Below are 23,221 nucleotides of genomic sequence, written 5' to 3'. Positions count from 1 at the left end.
TGGTATCTGATTGGGGGACCCAATTTGTTTCCAGGTTCTGGAAGGCATTCTGTTCTCGACTGGGGGTGTAGCTGTCCTTTTCCTCTGCCTTCCACCCTCAGTTGAACGGTCAGACCGAGCGGGCCAATCAGAACTTAGAGACATACCTCAGGTGTTTCATCTCCGAAAATCAGGAGGATTGGGCATCCTACTTACCGCTGGCAGAATTTGCCATCAATGATCATCATCAAGAGTCCACTTGAAGGTCACCGTTTTTTCGGTGCATACGGTTTTCATCCACAGTTTGGTACTTTTAGTGGGGGAGAAGCTTCAGGACTTCCTGAAGAGGAACGATTTGCTTCGTCACTCTCCTCGGTGTGGCAGGGTGTTCTGTGTAATTTGAAGACCATGGGTGACAGGTATAAACGTATGGCTGACAGAAAACGCTTGCCAGGTCCGGACCTGAATGTGAATGACTTTGTGTGGTTGTCTACCAAAAATATAAGATTGAAAGTTCCTTCTTGGAAGCTGGGACCTAGGTTTATTGGTCCCTACAAAATTACCTCCGTCATTAACTCAGCAGCGTTTCATCTTGAACTTCCTCGGGCCCTTAAGGTTCACAATGTGTTCCACAGGTCCTTACTCAAAAGGTACGTAGAACCTCTGGAGCCCTCACCTCTACCACCTCCCCCAGTAATGGCTGATGGTAATTTGGAGTTTGAGATTGCAAGGATCATAGATTCTCGTCTCCAACGTCGTTCTCTGCAATACTTGGTGCACTGGAAAGGTTATGGTCCGGAAGAGAGGACGTGGGTTTCAGCGTCAGAGGTGAACGCTCCCAGATTGGTTCACTCTTTTCACACCTCTTTTCCTGAGAAACCCGGTCCTGAGTGTCTGGAGGCCACTCGTTGGGGGGAGGGAGGGGGGTACTGTCTCGGGTGTGTCAGAGGTGACAGACAGTCACCTAGTAGTAGTTTGCAGGAGATCTCCACGTTTGGCAATGCAGACAGCTGCCTAGATAGGAGGCTGTGTTTAGGACCCAGCGACTACCTCCCTTTAGTCTGGGTGTATATATACTTGGTGTCTAGGTGGGCGTGGCCGGTTATACTCATTTCTACTTGGTACTTGGCTGAAGCAACATCACGTCCTCTCTGGAGTCTTTAGGCCGTGTGCCCTGTTGGAGTTCTTCTAAGCTTAAGTTGTTGTTCCCCTGTGTTGTCTTCCCCTTCTGTCTTTAGAGTGCTAGCGAAGGTTGACTAGTGCTCATCTCCTTCCACCCCCAGCTATAGCCTTATGCCAGGATAGTAGGGCGAGGCACGTGATTGGCGATAGCTGCGGAGGCTGTATGGGGACGTCAGGGGGAGACAGGGTGACGCTAGTCCAGATTAGAAGGTCACCTCTTCCCCCTTTCCCTAGTGTCTGGACTCCCTTTCCCTTTCCCCTCTGTGTTGCACTCACACCTGGCGTGACATTGTCTTGCGATGCTCTGGTGGGAGTGACGAGAAATCTGGCCGGTGGAAGATTCGGAAACCACAGCTTCAGCCCTGCCTTTATGAGGTCTAGAATCCAGTCACTTGAGGAAATCCGTACCCAGGCTGGGAAGAAGTGAGAGAGCCGACCTCCCACCTGGGGAAAAGTGTCACGGGAAGACCCCTTAAACATGAACCCTCTTCCTCCCTTTCTCTGGTCAGACCAACTAGACTGGTCTTTCTTCGAGGAATATTTCCTTGAGTATCTTCTGGTCCGAAAAGGCTTCCTGATGGAGGAATAAGAAAAATCAGGGCATTTTTTTCCTCCTATCCCCCGCCTTCCCCAGAATATCGTCAAGGGCTGCTTCAAATAAATATTCCCCTTCGCAGGGGAGGAGGTTCAACTTATTCTTTGTTTGCAGGTCCCCTGGCCAATTTTTTAACCACAATGCCCTCCTGGCCGCATTGGAAGAGGCTGCAGATCTTGCTGCAAAAATGGTGGAATCTGAGGCGGCATCCGCCAGAAACGCTGCAGCCCCTTCTATGACAGGGACTGAAGCCAAGATCTCCTCCCTAGGAACCCTGTTTTTTAGCTGGTTAACAAGCTGGTTGTTATGATCTGCTACAAGCAGTAAGGAAAGACAGGAGATCTGTCCCTACAATAGAACTAAGCTGGATCCCTACGATGTAACGGGGAACCTGATCCTGCGATCAGACCCGCTAAAGTCCTCGGCTAGTCTGATGAAGACCTATAGATGTGAGGGAAGGGATCCCTACAAGAACTATGGACTGGGAGAAAGATGGACACCTCCTAGCAGAAATTGTAGCAGAAATAGGACAAACAAACAAAATAGAACATAGAGGTTCGAAGACCTAGCAAAACTGACAGAGAAAGGTAACAGAGTACCAAGCTAGCTCAAGAGTAGAAATTACAATGAAGTCCAGCAAGGCCAGGAGGGCGGAGCCGTATTAAATAGGCAAAAATGGTCATGTGACCAGCAAACTAGAAAAAACCTAACAGGAGAGTTCTAACACTCGCCTAGCCAAACCATCAGGGATCTGGTTGTACAGATGGCCGCAATACCCGGTCTCAGTCCTCCTGCTGATGACTCCCAGGTATTTTTGAGGAACTGGTCAGCTTTTTTGTCTAAGGGATCCTTCAGCGTACCCATATCTTCAAATGGTAGAGCATATCTCTTGGAGGATTTTGCAACTGTTACATCTAATTTCGGAGCTTTATCCCAAGAGGAGCAAGAAGCTTCCTCAAAGGGATATTTGCGTTTCATAAAGGCCATTGGGGAGCCTTTCCTATCTGGCTTCTTCCACTCTCTGGTCATGGTTATGAAAAGGAAAGACCTAATAAGGGATTGCAGGCTGGAAGCAAAACCTGGAAACTCCTCTGTAATGGTCTGTTCTATACAGGTTCGGCATAATTTCTTAGTCCAGGTGACAGAGTGCCTACACTGCAAGTGTTTAGATTTAGCCGTTGATTTCCCAGTTTTTTTTCTTAGTCTAAGGACCAAAAAGAAAAAAACAGGGAAAACCAATTAATAAAATGACATTCTCGGTGTTCTCTCACCCATCAGATGTGAAGAGGTACCGAAGCTGGAGGAGGACCCTTGTCCTGTGACAAATCTCCTCTGGAGGTCTTGCGGGAAAAATGACTGCCGCTGCGGTGCGTCTTCTTCTGGGACCCAGTGTCTCCTGGAGCCTCCATGAAGCTCATGGCTGCTGAAAAGTAGCGCTGTTGTTTGGAGCAATAAAGCAGAAGTTGGATGGAGTACTAAGACACCGCTCCATCCCCACTTCCTGCCTTTTATCAGGAAGTGCTCCCTGTAACCCGCCTCCCATCTTGAACCCGGAAGTCCGGGTGAGTCACAAGACCGGAGCACTAGTCATCGGGACACGGCAGCCGCCAATCAGCAGAACCGCCGCGTGTGACGTCCATGGGTCCGCCCCCGGAAGTCTGGTGCACTCGTCACCTGACCTGCCCCTTCAGGCCGGCCAGGCCGTGCACAGCCCCGGACACCCGACGGTCGCCCACCACAGCATGGCGCCGCCGGGTAACTTCACCCAGAGGGACTGCCAGCCTCCTCCGGACTGGGAGCCGCAACCCTGGTTCCTGGAGCCGCGGGGCCCGATCCAGCCTACCCCACGCCCACAACCAGCAGGTACATTCAAAGGCGAAAAAGAAAAAAAAAAGAACAACAATCTCCTGGAACCGCTGTTCCTGAGGCTCCCTGTTCAGGGACAGAGAACCAACTGACATGGGGAGAGGAACCGCCCCTTTTAAAGCCTGATGGTTCCCTGTCCTTGGAGGGCGGAATCCCTCTCTCGCTGGATGCTGACATGGACGACCGATAAAACACATTTTTCTAGTTTGGCATATAGTTTGTTATCCCTTAATATCTGGAGCACCTGTGAGTAAACCAAAATATCATCCAGATAGACCACCACAAACCTCCCCACCAAATAATGGAAAATATAATTTATGAAATGCTGGAACACTACAGGTGCATTGGTCAAACCGAAAGGCATAACCAGTCTCTCGAAATGCCCTTCAGGGGTATTGAACGCTGTTTTCCATTCGTCCACTTCTCTGATTCTAACCAGATTGTAGGCTCCCCTTAAATCAAGCTTGGAGAATACCTTAGCTCCCACAACCTGGCTGAACAAATCTGGAATCAGAGGAAGAGGGTATGGATCTCGGATGGTTATTTGATTTAATTCCCGGAAATCTAAACGGTGATGTAGACCGCCATCTTTTTTCTTCACGAAGATGAACCCTGCCGCCACAGGCGTCCCTTCTCCAGACTTTCTGCAATGAAATCCTTCATGGCTTGTCTCTCAGGGCCAGAAAGATTTTACAGTATGGACTTTGATAGTTTAGCTCCAGGGGTCAGATTAATAGGACAGTCATATGCACGATGAGGAGGCAAATCCTGTCATCCCATCTCAGAAAAAACTTCCTCAAAACCAGACAGAAAAGCAGGTAATATTTCTGTAGAGACTGTAGCAAGGGAAATGTCTCAACAGTTCTCATAGCAGTAATCTCCCCTTCAATAATCTCTCCGGCTTGCCAATCCACCAACGGATTATGTTTCACCACCTAGGGAAGATCCAAAACAATTGGGGTGGGAAGACTGTCCATGACATAGCAAGGGATTATTTTACAATGAACCGACCCCACCATCAGTCTTACATTATGTACAATCTGAGTAAATGCTTTCTGTGCAAGTGGCGCCGAGTCAATGGCAAAGATGGCCAAAGCACAGCAAGCAAGGCCATGAGTTTTCACAAACTCAGCATCAACCATGCTGACTCTGACTCCATTGTCCAAACACAGAAATTTTCTCAGTTTTGCTTTCTAGCACCACCTCTGCTGTGAGGACAAACTGGGAAATGCAGGTTGGCGACAAATGCACTCCTTGCTTATCCAACTCCAGACTACCAAGAGTTAATAGAGTCTCGTTTTGTACAAGAATTGAAGGACAGGTCCCAATAAAATGTCCCTTTTTCCCACAAAAAAAAACCCATATCTTGCGAATCTCCGGGGGAAAGTATGATACAGTGGCACTCCCTAACTGCATGGGTTACTCCACCTCCCCCTGTACTGGTTTACCGCCAGCCCACTCCCCCAGTAGAGGTAAATAACCCCGACAATTAGGTCCCGGAGAAGGTGGTCTCACCCGTCTATCCCAGAGGCATCTATCAAGACGTATAGCCAATGACATGGGAGCCTCCAAGGAATGAGGGGTTTTATATACTGCCAAAGCATCTCTCAACCTTTCAGTAAGACTTTCAGAAAATTGGCTTCTAACGGCTGAGTCGTTCCATTTAGAATCCGTTGCCAATTTAAGGAATTCAGAACTGTAAGTCTCCACTGACTGATTCCCCTGATGAAGGCAACATAGCCTTGACTCAGCCAAGGCGCCTCAGTCAGGATCATCATAGATGAGGGCCAGAGCCCCCCAAAAAAACTCTACAGAGTGGAGACAAACCGAATACTGCGGTAAAGAAAAAGCCCAGGGTTGAGGATCTCCCTGCAAGAGTAAGATCACAATTCCTACTCGTTGCTCATCACTTCTGGAGGAGTAAGGACAAAGTTTAAAATACAATTTGCAGGCCTCCTTGAATAAAAATAAAACACTTGTCCCTACCTCCTGAAAACCTGTCCAGGAGGGCAACCTTGGGTTCAGGCTGGATAGGCCTACCTGCAGAGACCCCCACATTAGCAACCTGTAGCTGCTGATAGTGTTGCTGAACCTCACAACGGAGGTCATTCATCTCCACAGACAGACCGTGCAGCCGTTCTGCGAGCTCTGCAACTGAACCCATAACAAGGAGAAAGGAAATAAAAACACACAATTAAACTCAAGTGTCAGTTTTTTTTTCTAAATATGCAAGGCCGGTGATAATGTCAAGCAAAGTGTGGGAAAGACTAAGTGCAACACAAAGGGAAGAGGGCAAGGGAGCTCAGACTATAGGGAAAGGGGGGAGTGGAGACCTCCTAGGCTGATCTGATAACACCCTGTCTCCCCTTTATTGGTTCTTCACCAATCGCCGCACAGGAACCTATCCCTGTATTTCCCTAGCGCTTTATGGCCCTGGATGGGGAAGAGGGGGGAAGAATACTAGTGGATCCCTACTAACAACTAAGGACAACAAGGTAGACAGACAGGGGGAAAGATAACTTAGCTTGAGCCAACTTCAGAGAGATAACACAAAAGTCCTCTTAGCACCAGAGCTCGCTCCAAGGTTTCACAAGGAAACATGTGAATATTACCGGCACCGCCCTGCAGCAAAGTAAAACTATTTAAACACCCAGGCAAGGGTGTCAATTAGAGCAGGAGGGAGGTAGCCACTGGGTCCTAGAGTGAAACCGCTAAGAAGGTGTCTGTAATGCCAAACTAAGATATCCTGCAACCAAATGCTGGGCGACCGTCTGTTACATCTGACACACCTGTGACACAGGGGCCACGTTCTGTAACAGCCAAATTGGAGTGCTCTCCTCCGGCTAAATTGAATCGTCTCTGCGATCGGTATAGTAAGTTCTTCTGTTAATCCACTTTATTTTCTGCAACTGTATATGCTGTATCGCTTTGTCCCCCTTGTAAAATCTTTTGTATATTTTTTTCATAAACACTGCCTTCCTTTAGATTAAATATAAAATGTAATAGTTATGTTTCTTTTGCTCTGTAATCGTGCCTCCCACAAAGCCACGCACTACCAGAAAGCAGGCGTCCAATTGGCCTGTATTGTATTTGATATTATAATAATTAAAAAGAAACTGATTAGTGGTGGCAGCTAATAATCATTCTTGGGATATAGTGGTGTCAGCAGTGATCGTACGACGGTGTATACATATATTCCATGCGCTGGAATTCAGAGGTGTGTATGCCGTACGCTCACTGTTAGCCTTCCGATAACTAATAAGTGAGAACAGCCTGTGCCCCCCCCCTAGTTGATCGTCGGCCAATCATTCAATTACCCGGATGATGGGGGGGGCAGCAGAGAGCTGTTTGCTCCAGAGATCACAGTAGGTGGTCTCTGTGATTAATCGGGATCATGTGAATCCCTGACAAATTGGTGGCAGCAGTGGGATATTGCATGATCTCGCCGGTGTCGCCCTGACAGTGCCCTCTTAACATTTATACTGTGTGCATACGTGTGGACCAGGTTACAAAAAAAGATGTACAGACCAAAAGTTTGGACACACCTTCTCATTTAAAGATTTTTCTGTATTTTCATGACTATGAAAATTGTACATTCACACTGAAGGCATCAAAACTATGAATTAGCACATGTGGAATTATATACTTAACAAAAAAAGTGTGAAACAACTGAAAATATGTCTTATATTCTAGGTTCTTCAAAGTAGCCACCTCTTGCGCTCTGTGCCGGCTATTAAGGAGCATGAAGTCACTGCTCCCCACGCACACAGTCCCTGAGTGAGGAGCAGTGACTTCCGGCAGCTGATGGGGATGAGGGGGCCATGCATACCAGGATAAGGATGAGGGGTACCATGCATACCAGGATAGGGATCAGGGGTGCCATGCATACCAGGATAGGGATCAGGGGTGCCATGCATACCATGGTTAGGGATGAGGGGTGCCATGCATACCAGGATAGGGATGAGGGGTGCCATGCATACCAGAATGGGGATTACTGAGCCATGCATACCAGGATGGGGATGAGGGGTGCCATGCATACCAGGATAAGGATAAGGGGTGCCATGCATACCAGGATGGTGATGGGGGGGGCACATATAATAGGAAGGGGGGGGGCATATATACCAGGATGGGGGATATTATCAGAATTGATTTAAACTTTTTTTTTATTTTTTTAAAAACACTTTTTTTACACTTACACTTTCTGCTTGCTTCAATAGTCTCCATAGGAGACTAGAAGCAGCAGTTGTCTGATCGCCTCTGCTGCATACAGGCAACGAGCAGATCGCCTGTATGCAGCAGAAATGCTCACTTGCTAGGAGCGCTAACCACTGGGCGGCGCTCATAGCAATCTGGACATGACAACCACAGGGGTCTGCTGCAGACCCATTGGTGACCTGCGATCATGTGACGGGGTCACCGATGGGCAGGGCCAATGCCGCACTTCTGGCGCAGCGATATTAAATGCCACTGTCATAGATTGACAGCGGCATTTAACTGGTTAACAGCCGAGGGTGGATCGAGATTCCACCCGTGGCTGTTGCGGGCACATGTCAGCTGATTTATACAGTTTGCCCGGCTCTGCTCACTTGCCACCACCACAGGGCAGTGAGCAGAGCGAGGCTATGTGCCACAATTGGCGCATCTTATGGATGTGCCATTTCTGGGGCGTCTGAAGGCTCCTGTTTATAGTCTGGGAGGGGGCCAATATTCATGGCCCCTTCCTACGCTATTAATATCAGCCCACAGCTGTCAATTTTTTTGGGGGTCCCCCATTTTAATAGCCAGTAAAGGCTATGTATACAGCTGGGGGTTGATATTAGTAGCCTGGGAAGCTCCATGGGTATTACCCCCTTCCCAGGCAACAAACATCAGTCCCAACTGTCCGCTTAACCTCTGCTAGAGAATAAAATTACAGCGGACCCCAAGCAAAAATTTTTTTTACATTTTTTAATTTAATAATAAATGACACGTACAGTAAGCAAGTCACTGTATTAATTATATATGTCACTGACATCTTTCTATCTAACTATTGTATGTATGTATAGCTATTCTCTCTAATTCTATAATGTTGGGTACCGCTGTGATTTTACAGTACGCGGTTGATGAATTGTCGGGTTGCAAGGAGACAGGTGCGTGAAAATCAGACAGCACTCGCATGGTCCAAGTGCCATGCGATTTTTTTCATGCACCCATTGAATTACATTGGCGAGTCTCGTCTGAAATACGCAGCAATACGCAGCATGCTGTGATTTTTTTTTCAGTCCGATTTCAGCTAAAAAAAAAAATCGCAGAAGAGATGTGCCTCATACAATAACACTGGTCAGAGCGCTATCCGATTTTTTTTTTTTATCGGATTACACTTGTCTGTTTTTCTCGCATACGAGTATGAGCCCCGAGGCTATGTGCCCACATAGCAGATTTAATGCAGAGTGTTTCTGCCTCTCTCTGGCAGAAAAAAACGCATGCGCTTTTTCTGCCAGAGAGAAGCGTTTTTTCAGCGTTTTTACATGCGTTTTTGCATGCGTTTTTTTAAGCGATTTTGAGCATCACTTGGAAAAGTGCTTGACAAGTTGGTCACACAATATAAATCCATGCAACTGGCATGGATTTATGTTGTGTGACCAACTTAGATGCTTTGAATGCTGCATCTATAGTAAAAAAAAAAAAGAATTAAAAAGTTAAAAATAAAAAAAAGCCTGTATACTCACCTCTCCGGTCTCCTCCCGGCGGCGATCCTCTCTCCTCGGCGTCCTGCGGTGTACTGGCAGGACCTGCGGTGATGTCATTTAGTCAGCTGATGGTCACCCGACCATCACCTGACCGCTGACGTCAGCGGTTGCATGACCATCAGCTGAATAAATGATGTCACCGCAGGTCCTGCAAGTACACCGCGGGATGCCGAAGAGAGAGGACGAGGCCGGGAGGAGACTGGAGAGGTGAGTATACAGTTTTTTTTTATCTTTATCTTTTTTATTTCTTTTTTTTCACCGCGTGGTAGCCGGGATGAAGAGGAGTTGTAGTCTCCTCTTCATCCTGGGTACCACACGCACCGCGATTAGGCCGCAAATTCGTGGCCACTGAATTAAATTTAAACGCAGCAAATCGACATATATCTGCGGGTTTGCTGCGTTTCAATGTTCCTCAATGGCCGCGAATTTGCGGCGTAATCGCAGTAGAAATGGTCATGCTGCGTTTTGCAATGCAATGCGAATTCAGCGCGCTAATTAGCGCATCATGTGCACAGCAAATCCGAATTCACATTACTTTGTATGGCAGACGGTTTTACAAGCGTTTTCGCGGCTGTAAAAACGCAGCAAAAATGCTACGTGGGCACATGGCCTAATACTGTCAGTTTCAGCTGACAGATTCCCTTTAAATAAAATGTGATTCAACTCCATTACATTTGATTGAAAAGTCCTTTATGGTGAATATACTTACATACATTGGGTTTAATGAAGTCATTCACAAAACTTAGAGTGCTTAAAACAGTAAATGAAACTCACCTTTTGAATATTTATCTGGTGGTTCTTCAATCTTTCCAAATCTGTTGGTATAACCACCTTTGCAAATTTCTGTGCAGCAGATTCAAGGAGCCGGTATGACAATTTTTGTTCAGGTCCCAACATAGCATTACTCGTTAACTTTCCAGTCAACTAAAAGTGAAGTGTAAAATAATATATATGAAAAAAAACACACCAACATTAAAAATAGGATCTGAAAAAAAAATTCTATAAAATATATTTAAAACATATTTACTACTTAAATGCATCATATTATTTACCAAAAGGTAATTAACCAGAAAAAGAAATTTAAAAAAAAATCAGAGGACAACATAACACAAGAGAAAACGTAAATGCAACACGGTCTGAATGTGGACGGCAATGCATGGACTAGCCATAGATCTTCCGACCCAAACTTGACAGCCTGATAGGAATATGCAAAGCTATTAACTTCCGGTCAGGATACGCAGACCGTGCTGCGCAGACTTCTGATGAAGCCTTTAGAGATGTAGCCAAATGAGGGCTTACTATTGACTATGTCTTGAGCCTTATTCAGACATCCGTGTTTCACCTGTGATGTTCATGCATAAAACATGTACACATAGTCTATGGGGTTGTTCACAAGTCTGTGTTTTTTTTACTGACAGTATGTCAGAGCAAAAATTAGAGAAGTGTTGGTTTTCTACCAGCATCAGATGAAAAGTACTAATACAAGTCTATTAGTCCGTGAAGATCACGTACAGCACACGGATGGTATCAGTGTCAGGTATCAGTCCATGTGCTGACCGTGATTAATATTGCACAGGATAGGAAAAGCTTTACAATTTATTTATTTATATGTGAAAATCACTGAGGAAACTAATGGTAAAATCTGACACAGGGACAAGAAAGTGATGAATCTCAAATCCAAAACCTGAAGACTCATACAATTTTTTGGGGGTATGTGAACAAACACGGACATCTGAATGAGGCCTAAGGAACAATTAAAAACAAGGCATGGCTCTGAGAAAGCGCAAATAAGAAACATTTTTATATTGCATGCTGCTTGGGACTCCGCAATACAATATCTGTATGGGGCGGTTTTGTCTTTTTTTCCAAAATAAGCCATATTTTATTGTTTAAGCTGGAATTTTTTTTCTACATTTTGTCCTAAAAAAGGATTTCACCAAGTGATCCTTAAAATCATGTAGTGCAGTATATTAAATCTGCCTGTCAGATCCCAACTTTGGCAGATCGAGAAGTCATGGCGACACATTGCCATCCCAGATTACGCTACAGGTGGGGGACGATGGCTTGACAGAGGAAAGGTTTTTCTATGTCAGGTTTATAGATACCTTGATCACTACTTAACGTGGCCTTTAAGAAGTTAAACAGTGAATATTGCACATAGCTGGGATCCTGGCCATTACAGTAAGATCCTGCTGGATGTGGAAGCCATCTCCAGCTGTACAGTGCATCATAGTGTTGTGGTAGAAATCATCATCATCTTGTGAAATAGAAAAAATGGAGGACATGGAAGATTTGCACCAAAAAGGAGTGCATGTCTTGTGTCTTGCTATGTCGTTTAGGCATTTTTATGTGGCACATTAAAGTCTAGAAAAGATGTTATGGTTTTGATTAGAGGTATGGTTTTAAAGAATATCAAAATTGCTAAAAAATTGTGACAAAATACTGGCACACTAAATTTATCTTGAAACATGAGCCATTGTGATAAATTTGCCACATCTTCTGCCTGTTCTAGTTTATAGTAGTCTAAATGTAAGGAAATATTAGATATGATCTAGAATGCCAAATATATTGACTGCACTTGATACATTGGTGCAAGTTTCTAGGATGGATTTTTTCTCTTGTTTGTCCCCCTTTATTTTCATATACTTACAATCAAAACTGTTAAATCTTCAGTAAAAATAATCACACAAAAACAATTTAAATACTTCAACACAATTGCAGATGTGATTCATTGCCAGGTACCAAATGCTGGTTGCTTTCTTGAGGCAACTTAGCACATTCTTCATGAGCAATATCCCAATGCACTTTCAGCCTGAATTGCATAAGACTTCTACATTATCTCATGACTGACACATTTAAATGTTTGGCTCCGATAAAATAAAGAAACCTATACTCTCCTCCCGTACCGGCTCCGTTCCAGCGATGTCGGCACTTGCATTGCTGTGGCTCTGCTGCAGTGGAATGACACATGATGCCCGACGCCCAATCAGTGCCAGCGCACTGATCAATCTAGCAGGGTAGGGTCCGTTTTTACCAGCAGTGTAGGGTCCGTGTGTCCGTTTTTACCAGCAGTGTAGGGTCCTTGTGTCCCTTTTTACCAGCAGTTTAGGATCCGTGTGTCCGTTTTTACCAGCAGTTTAGGGTCCGTGTGTCCGTTTTTACCAGCAGTTTAGGACGCGTGTTTCCATTTTTACCAGCAGTTTAGGACCCGTGTGTCCGTTTTTTACCAGCAGTTTAGGGTCCGTGTGTCCGTTTTTACCAGCAGTTTAGGACCCGTGTGTCCGTTTTTACCAGCAGTTTAGGACGCGTGTGTCTGTTTTTACCAGCAGTTTAGGGTCCGTGTGTCCGTTTTTACCAGCAGTTTAGGACCCGTGTGTCCGTTTTTACCAGCAGTTTAGGACGCGTGTCCGTTTTTACCAGCAGTTTAGGGTCCGTGTGTTCGTTTTTACCAGCAGTTTAGGACGCGTGTGTCCGTTTTTACCAGCAGTTTAGGACCCGTGTGTTCATTTTTTACCATCAAATGCCACCAAATACAACATCTGGAAGGAGTTTGTATGTTCTCCCCGTGTTTGCGTTGAGTTGCCTCTGGGTTCTCCGGTTTCCTCCCACACTCCAAAGACATACTGATAGGGAATGTAGATTGTGAGCCCCAATGGGGACAGCAAGGCTGTGGAGTCGGAGTCCATTTTGGTGGAGTCTGAGTCGGTATAAAATAGGCCGACTCCAACTCCTAAAATATACAATAAATTGGGTACAGTAGTTTAATGCAGTTTGTGGGGAATATTTTTTCATAAGAATTTGGGAAAGTTATGAAATGTCCTATTCCTGATCTAAGGGTCTAGACTTTTAGCTGAGATTAATCTGTGCTACAGTAAATGCATCATTTAAACATGAATCATGTATGAGGGAGTCGGAGTTGGAGTCGGTGTTGGAGTGGGTGTCATGGAATTTGAGGAGTCGGAGGTTTGGCTTACAGAATCCACAGCCCTGGGGACAGTGCCCTAAATGTCTGTAAAGTGCTGTGGAATTAATTGCGCTATACAAGTAAGATAAATTCTTTGGATTGTGATGTGATGACCATCTCTGGACAGCGCTGCAGGAAGTGCTGGTGCTATAAAACTAAATAAAACCAAAGTCACAATAAGAGGAATTAAAATTCCCCCCAAAATGCAAGAATAAAAACAGCAAAAAAGGGTAGCAATGTTTATCTGCCCAGGTCTCAGAACTAATACACTATCAGGGGCAGCAAACCCATATAATAAAGATGGTGGCAACACAAGTGCAAAATATTGATGAGACAATCACTCACAACCTACCAGTTCATGGAGGGGGTGACTGCTTAGTATTAAAACTGAGAGGCTTGTATAGGGCGCTGGTCACACAAGGGTAGTGCACAGTATCCAGCTTACAGCCTACCTACTACTAGACTAGGCGGGCTGCCCAGCACTATATAAGTGCACCCCATGAGGACAGACACCCCAGTTTACGAGACCAACTCTGATGGGCGCAGTTGTCTAATCAGTATTTTGCACCTGTGTTGCCACCATGTTTATTACACGGGTTTGCTGCATCCTGGTAGTGTATTAGTTCTGCAACCTGGGCAGGTAAACACTGCTGCCCTATTGTGCTGTGTTTATGGTATAAAACTAAATAATACGGTTTGGTAGCATTGCAATGCCATCAACAGGTAGCAGTAGTTCTGTGACTTGCTAATCCAGGTCAGGTGCAGATTAGCTCAGTGCGTGAAGGGTTTGTCCCCTTTCAGAAAACCTTCTTGAGATTGGTATGTCAGACAAAACAAAATGTGCATTACTCACCATCCTCAGGTTCAGCGCTGACACTCTGGTGTCCTGCATTGGCTGCCATGCTGACGTTACGTGGACAGCCCACCAGCCCCAATCGGAGCTGCCGAGCTCACGGACTGGATGCCGCAATGTCACCATCACGTCATCCCCGCCGTCAGCGCTGGGCCTCGAGAGGAAAGAGCAGGAGACCTGGTGATGGCCCCAGTCACCGAGAGGAAAGAGCAGGAGACCCGGTGATGGCCCCAGTCACCGAGAGGAAAGAGCAGGAGACCCGGTGATGGCCCCAGTCACCGAGAGGAAAGAGCAGGAGACCCAGTGATGGCCCCAGTCACCGAGAGGAAAGAGCAGGAGACCCAGTGATGGCCCCAGTCACCGAGAGAAAAGAGCAGGAGACCCAGTGATGGCCCCAGTCACCGAGAGAAAAGAGCAGGAGACCCGGTGATGGCCCCAGTCACCGAGAGGAAAGAGCAGGAGACCCGGTGATGGCCCCAGTCACCGAGAGGAAAGAGCAGGAGACCCGGTGATGGCCCCAGTCACCGAGAGGAAAGAGCAGGAGACCCGGTGATGGCCCCAGTCACCGAGAGGAAAGAGCAGTTTGGTTTTGTTACACAAACTGCAGCTGGGGACAAAGACTGTCTGAAAGGCTGTGTGCCCACGATGCGTTTTTTAAGTGTTTCCGCAGCGGCAAAAACGCTGCAGAAACGCTTAAAAAACGCATGATAGAAGGCCTGCCATGTTCCCCAATGATAATCCGCATGTGCTATGCACATACAGGGGAAATTTCCGCTGCGGATTATCATTGCGGAAAAAAACGCAGCACTACCAATTATTTTGTGGAAGTGCTGCGTTTTCGCCGCCATTGACTTGCATTAGAACGCGACAATTCCGCAAGACTGCATCTGTACTTGTGTAATTGGCGCGTTGTAATGTGCGGATGGTACCCGGGTGTGGAGGACAGGAGACTCTCCTCCGGACCCAGGTACCATTAAAAGCTGTAAAAAAAAGAATAAAATAAAAAAAAAATATTATATTCACCTTCCGACGGCCCCCGGACTCCTTCCCTGTGCTTGCCTACAGATCGTGCAGGACTGAAGGACCTGCGGTGACGTCACAGTCATGTGACAGCAGGTCCTTCAGTACAGCATACCGCGATCTGCCAGCAGCCAGCACAGGAGCACAGCAAGACTGCAGGGGCCATCGGAAGGTAAGTATAATATTTATTTTTTACCATTCTTTCGGTCACACTATATAAATCCATGCCGGCTGCATGGATTTATATAGTGTGACCGAGTTGTCAAGCACTTTACAAGTGATGCTAAAATCGCTTGGAAAGCGCTTGACACCCGCATGCGGAAATGCATGTGAGGCTATGTGCCCACGATGCAGAAATGCTCTGGATTTTTTCCTGAGCGTTTCTGCATCTCCCTGGCAGAAAAAAAGCATGCGGATTGTACATGCGTTTTCCTGCCAGGGACATGCGGATGTGAAGCGTTCTTCACTTGCATTTCCACATGCGTGTTGTCAGGAGCTTTCCAGGCGATTTTAGCATCACTTGGAAAGTGCTTGTCAACTTGGTCACACTATATAAATCCATGCAAACGGCATGGATTTATATAGTGTGACCCGAGAGAATGTCAAAAAATAAATGTATACTTACCCTCCGATGGCCCGCGCTGTCTTGCTTCGCTCCGTCCCAGCTGCCGGCAGCAGTAGAGTGAAGGACCTGCCAACGTCAGCGTCACGTGACCCGTCACATGACTCTGATGTCAGCGCAGGTCCTTCATTCCATCGCGAAGTGCCGGGAAGCAAGGAGGAGTGCAGCGTGGGCCGCCAGAAGGTAAGTATACATTTATTTTATTCTTTTTTTACAGCTTTTAATGGTACCTGGGTGTGGATGAGACTCTCCTCTCCTCTACACCCGAGTACCATCCGCACATCAGAACGCACCAATTACACAAGTACAGATGCAGTCTTGCGGAATTGGCGCGTTCTAATGCAAGTCAATGGCGGCCAAAATGCAGCACTAATGCAAAATAATTGGTAGTGCTGTGGATTTTTCCGCAATGATAATCCGCAGCGGAAATTTCCGCAGCATGTGCACAGCACATGAGGATTATCATTGGGGAACATGGCAGACCTACCAAGCAGAATTGCCGCTGCAGAAACGCTTAAAAAAAGCATTGTGGGCACACAGCCTGAAGAACGCTTCATTTCCGCTTGTCCCTGGCAGGGAAACAATCCACATGTACAATCCGCATGCGTTTTTTCTTCCAGGGAGATGCAGAAACGCTCAGGAAAAATCCGGAGCATTTCTGCATCGTGAGCGCATAGCACAAAGGAAGAACCCAGGTAACAAATGACACATTCAGAAGTCTAGTAAACGGCAATGCACCATACATGACATACAAGGCGCTGGCACCAGCTGCCCACAGACATAGCTCATAGGACACCGTGCGCAGTCACGTGATGCAAAAAGCACGTTCCGGATTACACAGCCCAGGCGGCCGGTATATCAGGCAGCTGCTGCCGGCACTTAGACCCTTATCTCTGCTCCACTCACTAACCATGAAGGTAGGGTAAACGCTAGAATGTATGGGCTCCTTCCAGGTATGACGTAATTTCCGGGGGCGTGTTCTGACTGCATTATGGGCGTATTCTAGTTTAGCTCCAGACGCCATAGTCTAATGCAGAGAGTGAGGAAGCTGCAGGAGGAGGTGAGTTGTGCGGGCTCTGGGGACATGCTGCAGGCTTGTGCGGGCTCTGGGGACATGCTGCAGGCTTGTGCGGGCTCTGGGGACACGCTGCAGGCTTGTGCGGGCTCTGGGGGCACGCTGCAGGCTTGTGCGGGCTCTGGGGGCACGCTGCGGGCTTGTGCGGGCTCTGGGGGCACGCTGCGGGCTTGTGCGGGCTCTGGGGGCACGCTGCGGGCTTGTGCGGGCTCTGGGGGCACGCTGCGGGCTTGTGCGGGCTCTGGGGGCACGCTGCGGGCTTGTGCGGGCTCTGGGGGCACGCTGCGGGCTTGTGCGGGCTCTGGGGGCACGCTGCGGGCTTGTGCGGGCTCTGGGGGCACGCTGCGGGCTTGTGCGGGCTCTGGGGGCACGCTGCGGGCTTGTGCGGGCTCTGGGGGCACGCTGCGGGCTTGTGCGGGCTCTGGGGGCACGCTGCGGGCTTGTGCGGGCTCTGGGGGCACGCTGCGGGCTTGTGCGGGCTCTGGGGGCACGCTGCGGGCTTGTGCGGGCTCTGGGGGCACGCTGCGGGCTTGTGCGGGCTCTGGGGGCACGCTGCGGGCTTGTGCGGGCTCTGGGGGCACGCTGCGGGCTTGTGCGGGCTCTGGGGGCACGCTGCGGGCTTGTGCGGGCTCTGGGGGCACGCTGCGGGCTTGTGCGGGCTCTGGGGGCACGCTGCGGGCTTGTGCGGGCTCTGGGGGCACGCTGCGGGCTTGTGCGGGCTCTGGGGGCACGCTGCGGGCTTGTGCGGGCTCTGGGGGCACGCTGCGGGCTTGTGCGGGCTCTGGGGGCACGCTGCGGGCTTGTGCGGGCTCTGGGGGCACGCTGCGGGCTTGTGCGGGCTCTGGGGGCACGCTGCGGGCTTGTGCGGGCTCTGGGGGCACGCTGCGGGCTCTGGGGGCACGCTGCGGGCTTGTGCGGGCTCTGGGGGCACGCTGCGGGCTTGTGCGGGCTCTGGGGGCACGCTGCGGGCTCTGTGGCTCTCTGGGTGCTCTGTGGGGCTGGGGGGGGCATGCTGCTGGCTGGTGGTGGCTCTGGGGGGATGCTGCGGGTTTGTGGGGGCTCTGGGGGCACGCTGCGGGTTTGTGCGGGCTCTGGGGACACGCTGCGGGCTTGTGCGGGCTCTGGGGACACGCTGCGGGCTCTGGGGACACGCTGCGGGCTTGTGCGGGCTCTCTGGGTGCTCTGTGGGGCTGGGGGGGGCATGCTGCTGGCTGGTGGTGGCTCTGGGGGCACGCTGCGGGTTTGTGCGGGCTCTGGGGACACGCTGCAGGCTTGTGCGGGCTCTGGGGACACGCTGCAGGCTTGTGCGGGCTCTGGGGACACGCTGCAGGCTTGTGCGGGCTCTGGGGACACGCTGCAGGCTTGTGCGGGCTCTGGGGACACGCTGCAGGCTTGTGCGGGCTCTGGGGACACGCTGCAGGCTTGTGCGGGCTGGTGGGGGGTTGCTGCGGGCTTGTGGTGGCTCTGGGGGCATGCTGCGGGCTCTGTGGCTCTCTGGGTGCTCTGTGGGGCTGGGGGGGGCATGCTGCTGGCTGGTGGTGGCTCTGGGGGGATGCTGCGGGTTTGTGTGGGGAGGGGGGTGATGCATGGCTCTGGGGGGATGATGCATGTGTAGCACCCCGAGGGCTCGGCTGCTACAGGGGTATTGCACCTCGACCCAGAAGTGTGGTATTCCACTCCCGGGTAAGGATGGAGTGTGGAACTGAGCTCAGAAAGCTGCATGCACTACACTCATCCCATTTCCAGGGGACAGAACTACGGTACTCCCTCCAGTTAGATGTGCAGGTACGACAGCGTCTGTCCCTGGCTGGAGTGGGAGGGGGGGAGGAACATCCCAGTAGTGTAGGGGCAGATAGGGGAGGGGCTCTGGGCATAGAAGTAGGAGCCCATTGGGTGCTAGTCACCTGGGCTCACACATAGAGGGAGTATATATGGTGGGCACCATCTTAGGAACAGGGTCAGAGAGTCCAGGAGAGTTCAGAGAGGAGCTCAGCCAGAGGGGGGCTGACAGGGAGCTGTGGCTCCGGCTGGGCCCAGCTCCAGGGCCAGGCCTGAAGCAGAGAGAAGGAGGAAGAAAGGCCCGGAGACATAAGATCAAGAGGGAACCCTGAGATCCCAGAATTAAGCCAGAAGGGTGAAGGGTTGGCAGAAGAGGGCACCGGATCCCAAGCTGGTGGAGGCAAAAGTAACCCTTAACCAGGAACCGGAGGTCGTGGTCAAACTTTGCCACGACCCTCACCACATCCACCAGGAAGGTACACCAAGAGTAGGGTCAGGAAAGCCAGAGAAGGTTTTACCATAGAAGGCCCAAGGGAACCGGACAAAGGTGGATCCCTGGTGGGGACGGCCAGCAGAGAGAGAAAGAGAAGGGAGCTCAGGACCACGCTCCAGAACTGCCTGGGGGTTAGCCGAGTCCCACACCTGGTGAATGCAGCACGGCTCGGGTGGTCACTCAAGGCCAGAGTGACTGAAGGAACACCTGTGAGTAAAAACCCTGAAACTGCATCTCACGTCTCTGACTCTCCTTTCTGCACTATCACTACCTCCATCATCCGCACCAGCTGCCCTGAGGCCATACCCCTCCCGTTGGGGGTTATACCATCTATGCTGCACACATACTACCGGCCTCAGCGGACTGTTCTGCAGCGGCGGCCTTGTGACCGCAAATCAACGGGTGGCGTAGTCGACACTGAAACAACATCTACCAAGACTGCCAACCACTTAGTTTGACCACCCTGGGCACGGACCGGGTCCCCGCCACTCGGAGACTACTACCCCTGTCAGATCCGGCTCCGGGTAAGCCCCTGAACATGGCCCAGGGGGTGCGTCACATGCTTTTGCGGCCTCTGGGGGGGGGATAATGTTTGTAGGGGGCCGTCTACTGGGATTTGGGGTGCGGGTTTATGCTTGGGGAGGTGGCTGGTGTGGGTTTATGCTTGGGGGGTGGGGGGGGCTGGTGGTTTTTGGGGGGTTTATGCTTTGGGGCCCTCTGGTTGATGTTGGGGGATTAATCCTGACGGCTCTCTCTGGGGGGTTAATGCTGGGGGGGAGAGTTAATGCTTCATTGGGAGACACAAAAAACCATGGGTGTATGCTTCTGACACTATGCAAAAAAAGTTAGCTCTTCCCCAGAAGGGTGCATCATCAACTGGCACGAAGCTAATCCGTATTAGCTTTGTGTCAGTAGCAGGCCGACACAGGTCTGGACCCAGGCCCATCTCTACCTCAGGGAGCTTTCACATTGCGTTCTGTGTCCCCGTCGGGTCATGCGTCTGAAATCCCCAGCAAAACGGGGTTTAGATGTATGCGCAGATGGTGACCATAGACTGCAATTGTGACGGCAAAGCGAACATGTGCTCGCCCACAGGAGGCGGACACTCAGACATAGGCTACTGTGTCTGAGAGTTAAGTGCACATTCGCTCTGCCGTCACCATTGCAGTCTATGGCCCCTGTCAGCGCATAAATCAGGCCCCGTTTTGCTGGGGAGTTTGGACGTATACCCTGACTGGGACGCAGAACGCAATGTGTATGTAGCCTTAGGGTTTTTTTTTTAATTTTTTTCTATTAATGATTCCCCTTTTTCTTTCAGATACGGTTTGTGAGAGCGACAGTGGAATTGTTTCAGTACTGTATCCTCTGTGGTCTACGAGGCAGGACCCTAACACAACAAGAGTGTTTGGGATTCCCCGGCAGACGGTCCTTGGCACTAATCCCCTGCCCGCTCACCCCCCCCAGATCCAGAAGGTGCAGGGAGGGAAGACTGATCCGTTACCTGCCAGTCGCCCGAAGGTCTGTGTCCAGGTTATCTCATGCCCATCTTCATCATCGGTCTGCGAAAAAGGATTCAGGTTCTTCAGTACAGGTATATCCTACCAGGCAGTGAGGGTGCTCGAATCGCCACCTCCACATTTCTCAGAGGCTCCTGCGGCCCCTCTTAAAAAATCCAGACTTCTGTCTAGACTTTCTCTGGTGGCCGGGCCACCCTCCTAACAACCTAAACAATCACGCACACCGGCTCTCCAGCGCTTTCCGCCCTCTGCCTGTCAGGGCACGCTTTGCATTCTGGTGCGCAAGAACCCTGCACCTGTTTCTCCTGACACTACCTCTTTCTCCTCCTTCTTCTGCTCGGCGCCATCTTTCTGTCACCAGTTTATAACTGCCGCAGCTCACCTGAACTCTTCTGCCGCATCGCCTGGTTCTGCTGGATCACCACCACCTTCAGCCTCTCAAGGTCCTCAGGATGCAGGGTCTGAGTAAGCTCTGCCACCGGGGGCAGCTCTTTATCCACAGCCTAGCTCCCCTCTAGCACCTGTTTCTTTCTCTTCTCTCTATACCTAACCCCAGGGAGTCTCACTCCCATTGTCCCATTCTGCATGTTTCTCCTGTAACAAAAGGTTTTCCCCTGGTCAGACCTGGTCCCTCTGCCAGGACTGCATTCCGGCCACAATGTCACCTCCCCAGGAGCTCCTCACTGCCTATAAGGAGAATGTGCCCCCCCTTTCCTGCAGCCGCCTATTCAGCCCTGGCAGACAGCAACATCACCATCCACATGGCCTCATAGATGAAATCATGAATGTGGATTCAGCTTCCAAAAAGTCCTCCATCCTCACCTTCCATGGCTCCCGCCTTTTCAAAGAGCTAGATAAGATGATCTCTAATGCCATGGGGGGGTAAGAGTATTTTGCTTCCACAACAGAGGGCCAAATGCCCTCCTCCCAAGAGACGCACAGTCCAGTTTTGGTCCTTTCGGACAACTCTCCGGCCCGCCAGGAAAAGAGGAGAGACCTTCCTTTAGGCTAGCCCCATCCTGACGTCAACGAACACACCAGCGCTGGTCTGCCAGGCCTGGATCTAGCAGATTCTCTTTGGTATGACGCAGTGTTCCCACCTGGGATGTTTCTCGGGATGGGCGGCCGTCTCCTTTGGTTCTGGGATGAGGGTCTCTCTGTAGTCAACAACGCTTGGGTCTGAGATATTGTCGTCTACAGCCACAAAATAGAATTTTCCACGCTGCCTTGTTTTCAAGACCTATTTCCCCAAAGACCCCCTTCCCTTATTCCTGGGTTTTTCAAGGCTATTGATTTGCTATCCAAATCAGGCATCATGATCTCAGTTCTGAAACATCAGAAACCGGAGGCAGGCTGAGGGGTCGGAGCAAAGCCAAAGACTTTACTCACAATCCTCCCATAAATGCACTTTTATAAAATTAGAATTATTTATATACATAATGTTAAAATGTTATTTATACAATATTTCTACAAGTAAGTTTGAGATTTCTGTGGTAATGGTTATTTGTTTTAAACCTGTTCTGTATGTAAATAAAACATTTCTCTAATTAAGTTTCCACATTGTATTTTAGCCTTTCATTTTACTCATAGGGCAGGAAAAGCCCATGATGCATCTGTGTAAACCATGTAAAAGGTACTATAATAACATGGCTTAGAGAGGTAGCCCACTTTTGAAACAATGAAGTTTACTTCTACAAGCTGCATAGATGAAAACCTGCTTAAAGGGAACCTGTCACCTGGTTTTCCCCATATAAAGTATGACCACCACCTGTATGCCCTAAAATCTATAATATAACCGGGGATGCGTGTCTCTGTCTGAAGCCTTGATAGACTGCGCATGCGTGACACACAATCTGGCTCCAGGCAGAAGCAGGCATCCAGCCGTTACAGGTAAGAGGTGTATGGCGCCGGAGATCGCGGTATGCGTAGGCACGTGCGCATAGCGCTGTCCGGCGCCATTTTACTGAAGACACATTTACAGTGTGTCTTCAGCAAAATGGCGCCGGACAGCTTGGTGCTCCGGCGCCGCACTCCTCCCCCGGCATAACAGGACGCAGCAGCGCTGGAGTACAGAGAAGAAAGGTGAGTATAACTGTTTATTTTTTTTGTATGTGTGTACAGTGTGAAAGGGGTGAGGGGACCATGCATATACCAGGATTGGGGGGTGAGGGGACCATGCATATACCAGGATTGGGTGGTGAGGGGTACCACGCATACCAGGATTGGAGGGTGAGGGGACCATGCATATACCAGGATTGGGGGGTGAGGGGACTATGCATATACCAAGATTGAGGGGTGCCACGCATACCGGGATTGGGGGGGGTGAGCACAGGATGGGGGCAGCACATACCAGCATGGAAGACCATATACCAATAAAAATGCTCGCCACCCGGGCGTAGAACGGGTTCAATAGCTAGTGCTGTATTTAAGTCCCCAAGCCGATCTGCAGAACGTGGAAAAAAAAAAACCCTTATATTACACTCACCTACAGGGTGGTCCCATCCAATGGGTTTCTCTAGTGTTAATCCGGCGCCTCCTCTTCCTGAG

General features: G+C 49.5%; 1 protein-coding gene and 1 long non-coding RNA gene across 4 annotated transcripts in view; one reads left to right on the top strand and one right to left on the bottom strand.

Annotated features, from left to right (window-relative positions):
• The window catches only part of STX17 (syntaxin 17), a 324,080-nt gene extending 307,284 nt beyond the window's left edge, over nt 1-16,796 (bottom strand). The window contains exons 1-2 of one of the 3 annotated variants that reach the window (XM_073678415.1): nt 16,721-16,796; nt 10,126-10,275 (exon numbers count right to left, since the gene is read on the bottom strand). In XM_073678415.1, the coding sequence (XP_073534516.1) occupies nt 10,126-10,275; nt 16,721-16,723 (153 nt within the window). In that variant the 5' untranslated portion in view covers nt 16,724-16,796. Of the gene's footprint in view, nt 1-10,125; nt 10,276-14,168; nt 14,823-16,720 lie in introns of those variants that run through there. The other 2 variants (XM_073678417.1, XM_073678413.1) reach the window with 2 other exon arrangements.
• LOC141265391 (uncharacterized) lies at nt 16,780-22,232 on the top strand. Its single transcript, XR_012320086.1, has 2 exons — nt 16,780-16,870; nt 20,476-22,232. It is a non-coding gene; the product is annotated as an uncharacterized lncRNA (long non-coding RNA).
• The last annotated feature ends 989 nt before the right edge of the window (nt 22,233-23,221 follow it).

The sequence above is a fragment of the Phyllobates terribilis genome, unplaced genomic scaffold (assembly GCF_046119375.1).
Source record: "Phyllobates terribilis strain yellow unplaced genomic scaffold, ASM4611937v1 Scaffold_4__5_contigs__length_816908805, whole genome shotgun sequence".
In the NCBI taxonomy this organism is placed as follows: Eukaryota; Metazoa; Chordata; class Amphibia; order Anura; family Dendrobatidae; genus Phyllobates; species Phyllobates terribilis.
The sequence above is the reverse complement of the archived record's forward strand: the minus strand, read 5'-3'. Positions and strand labels throughout refer to the sequence as shown.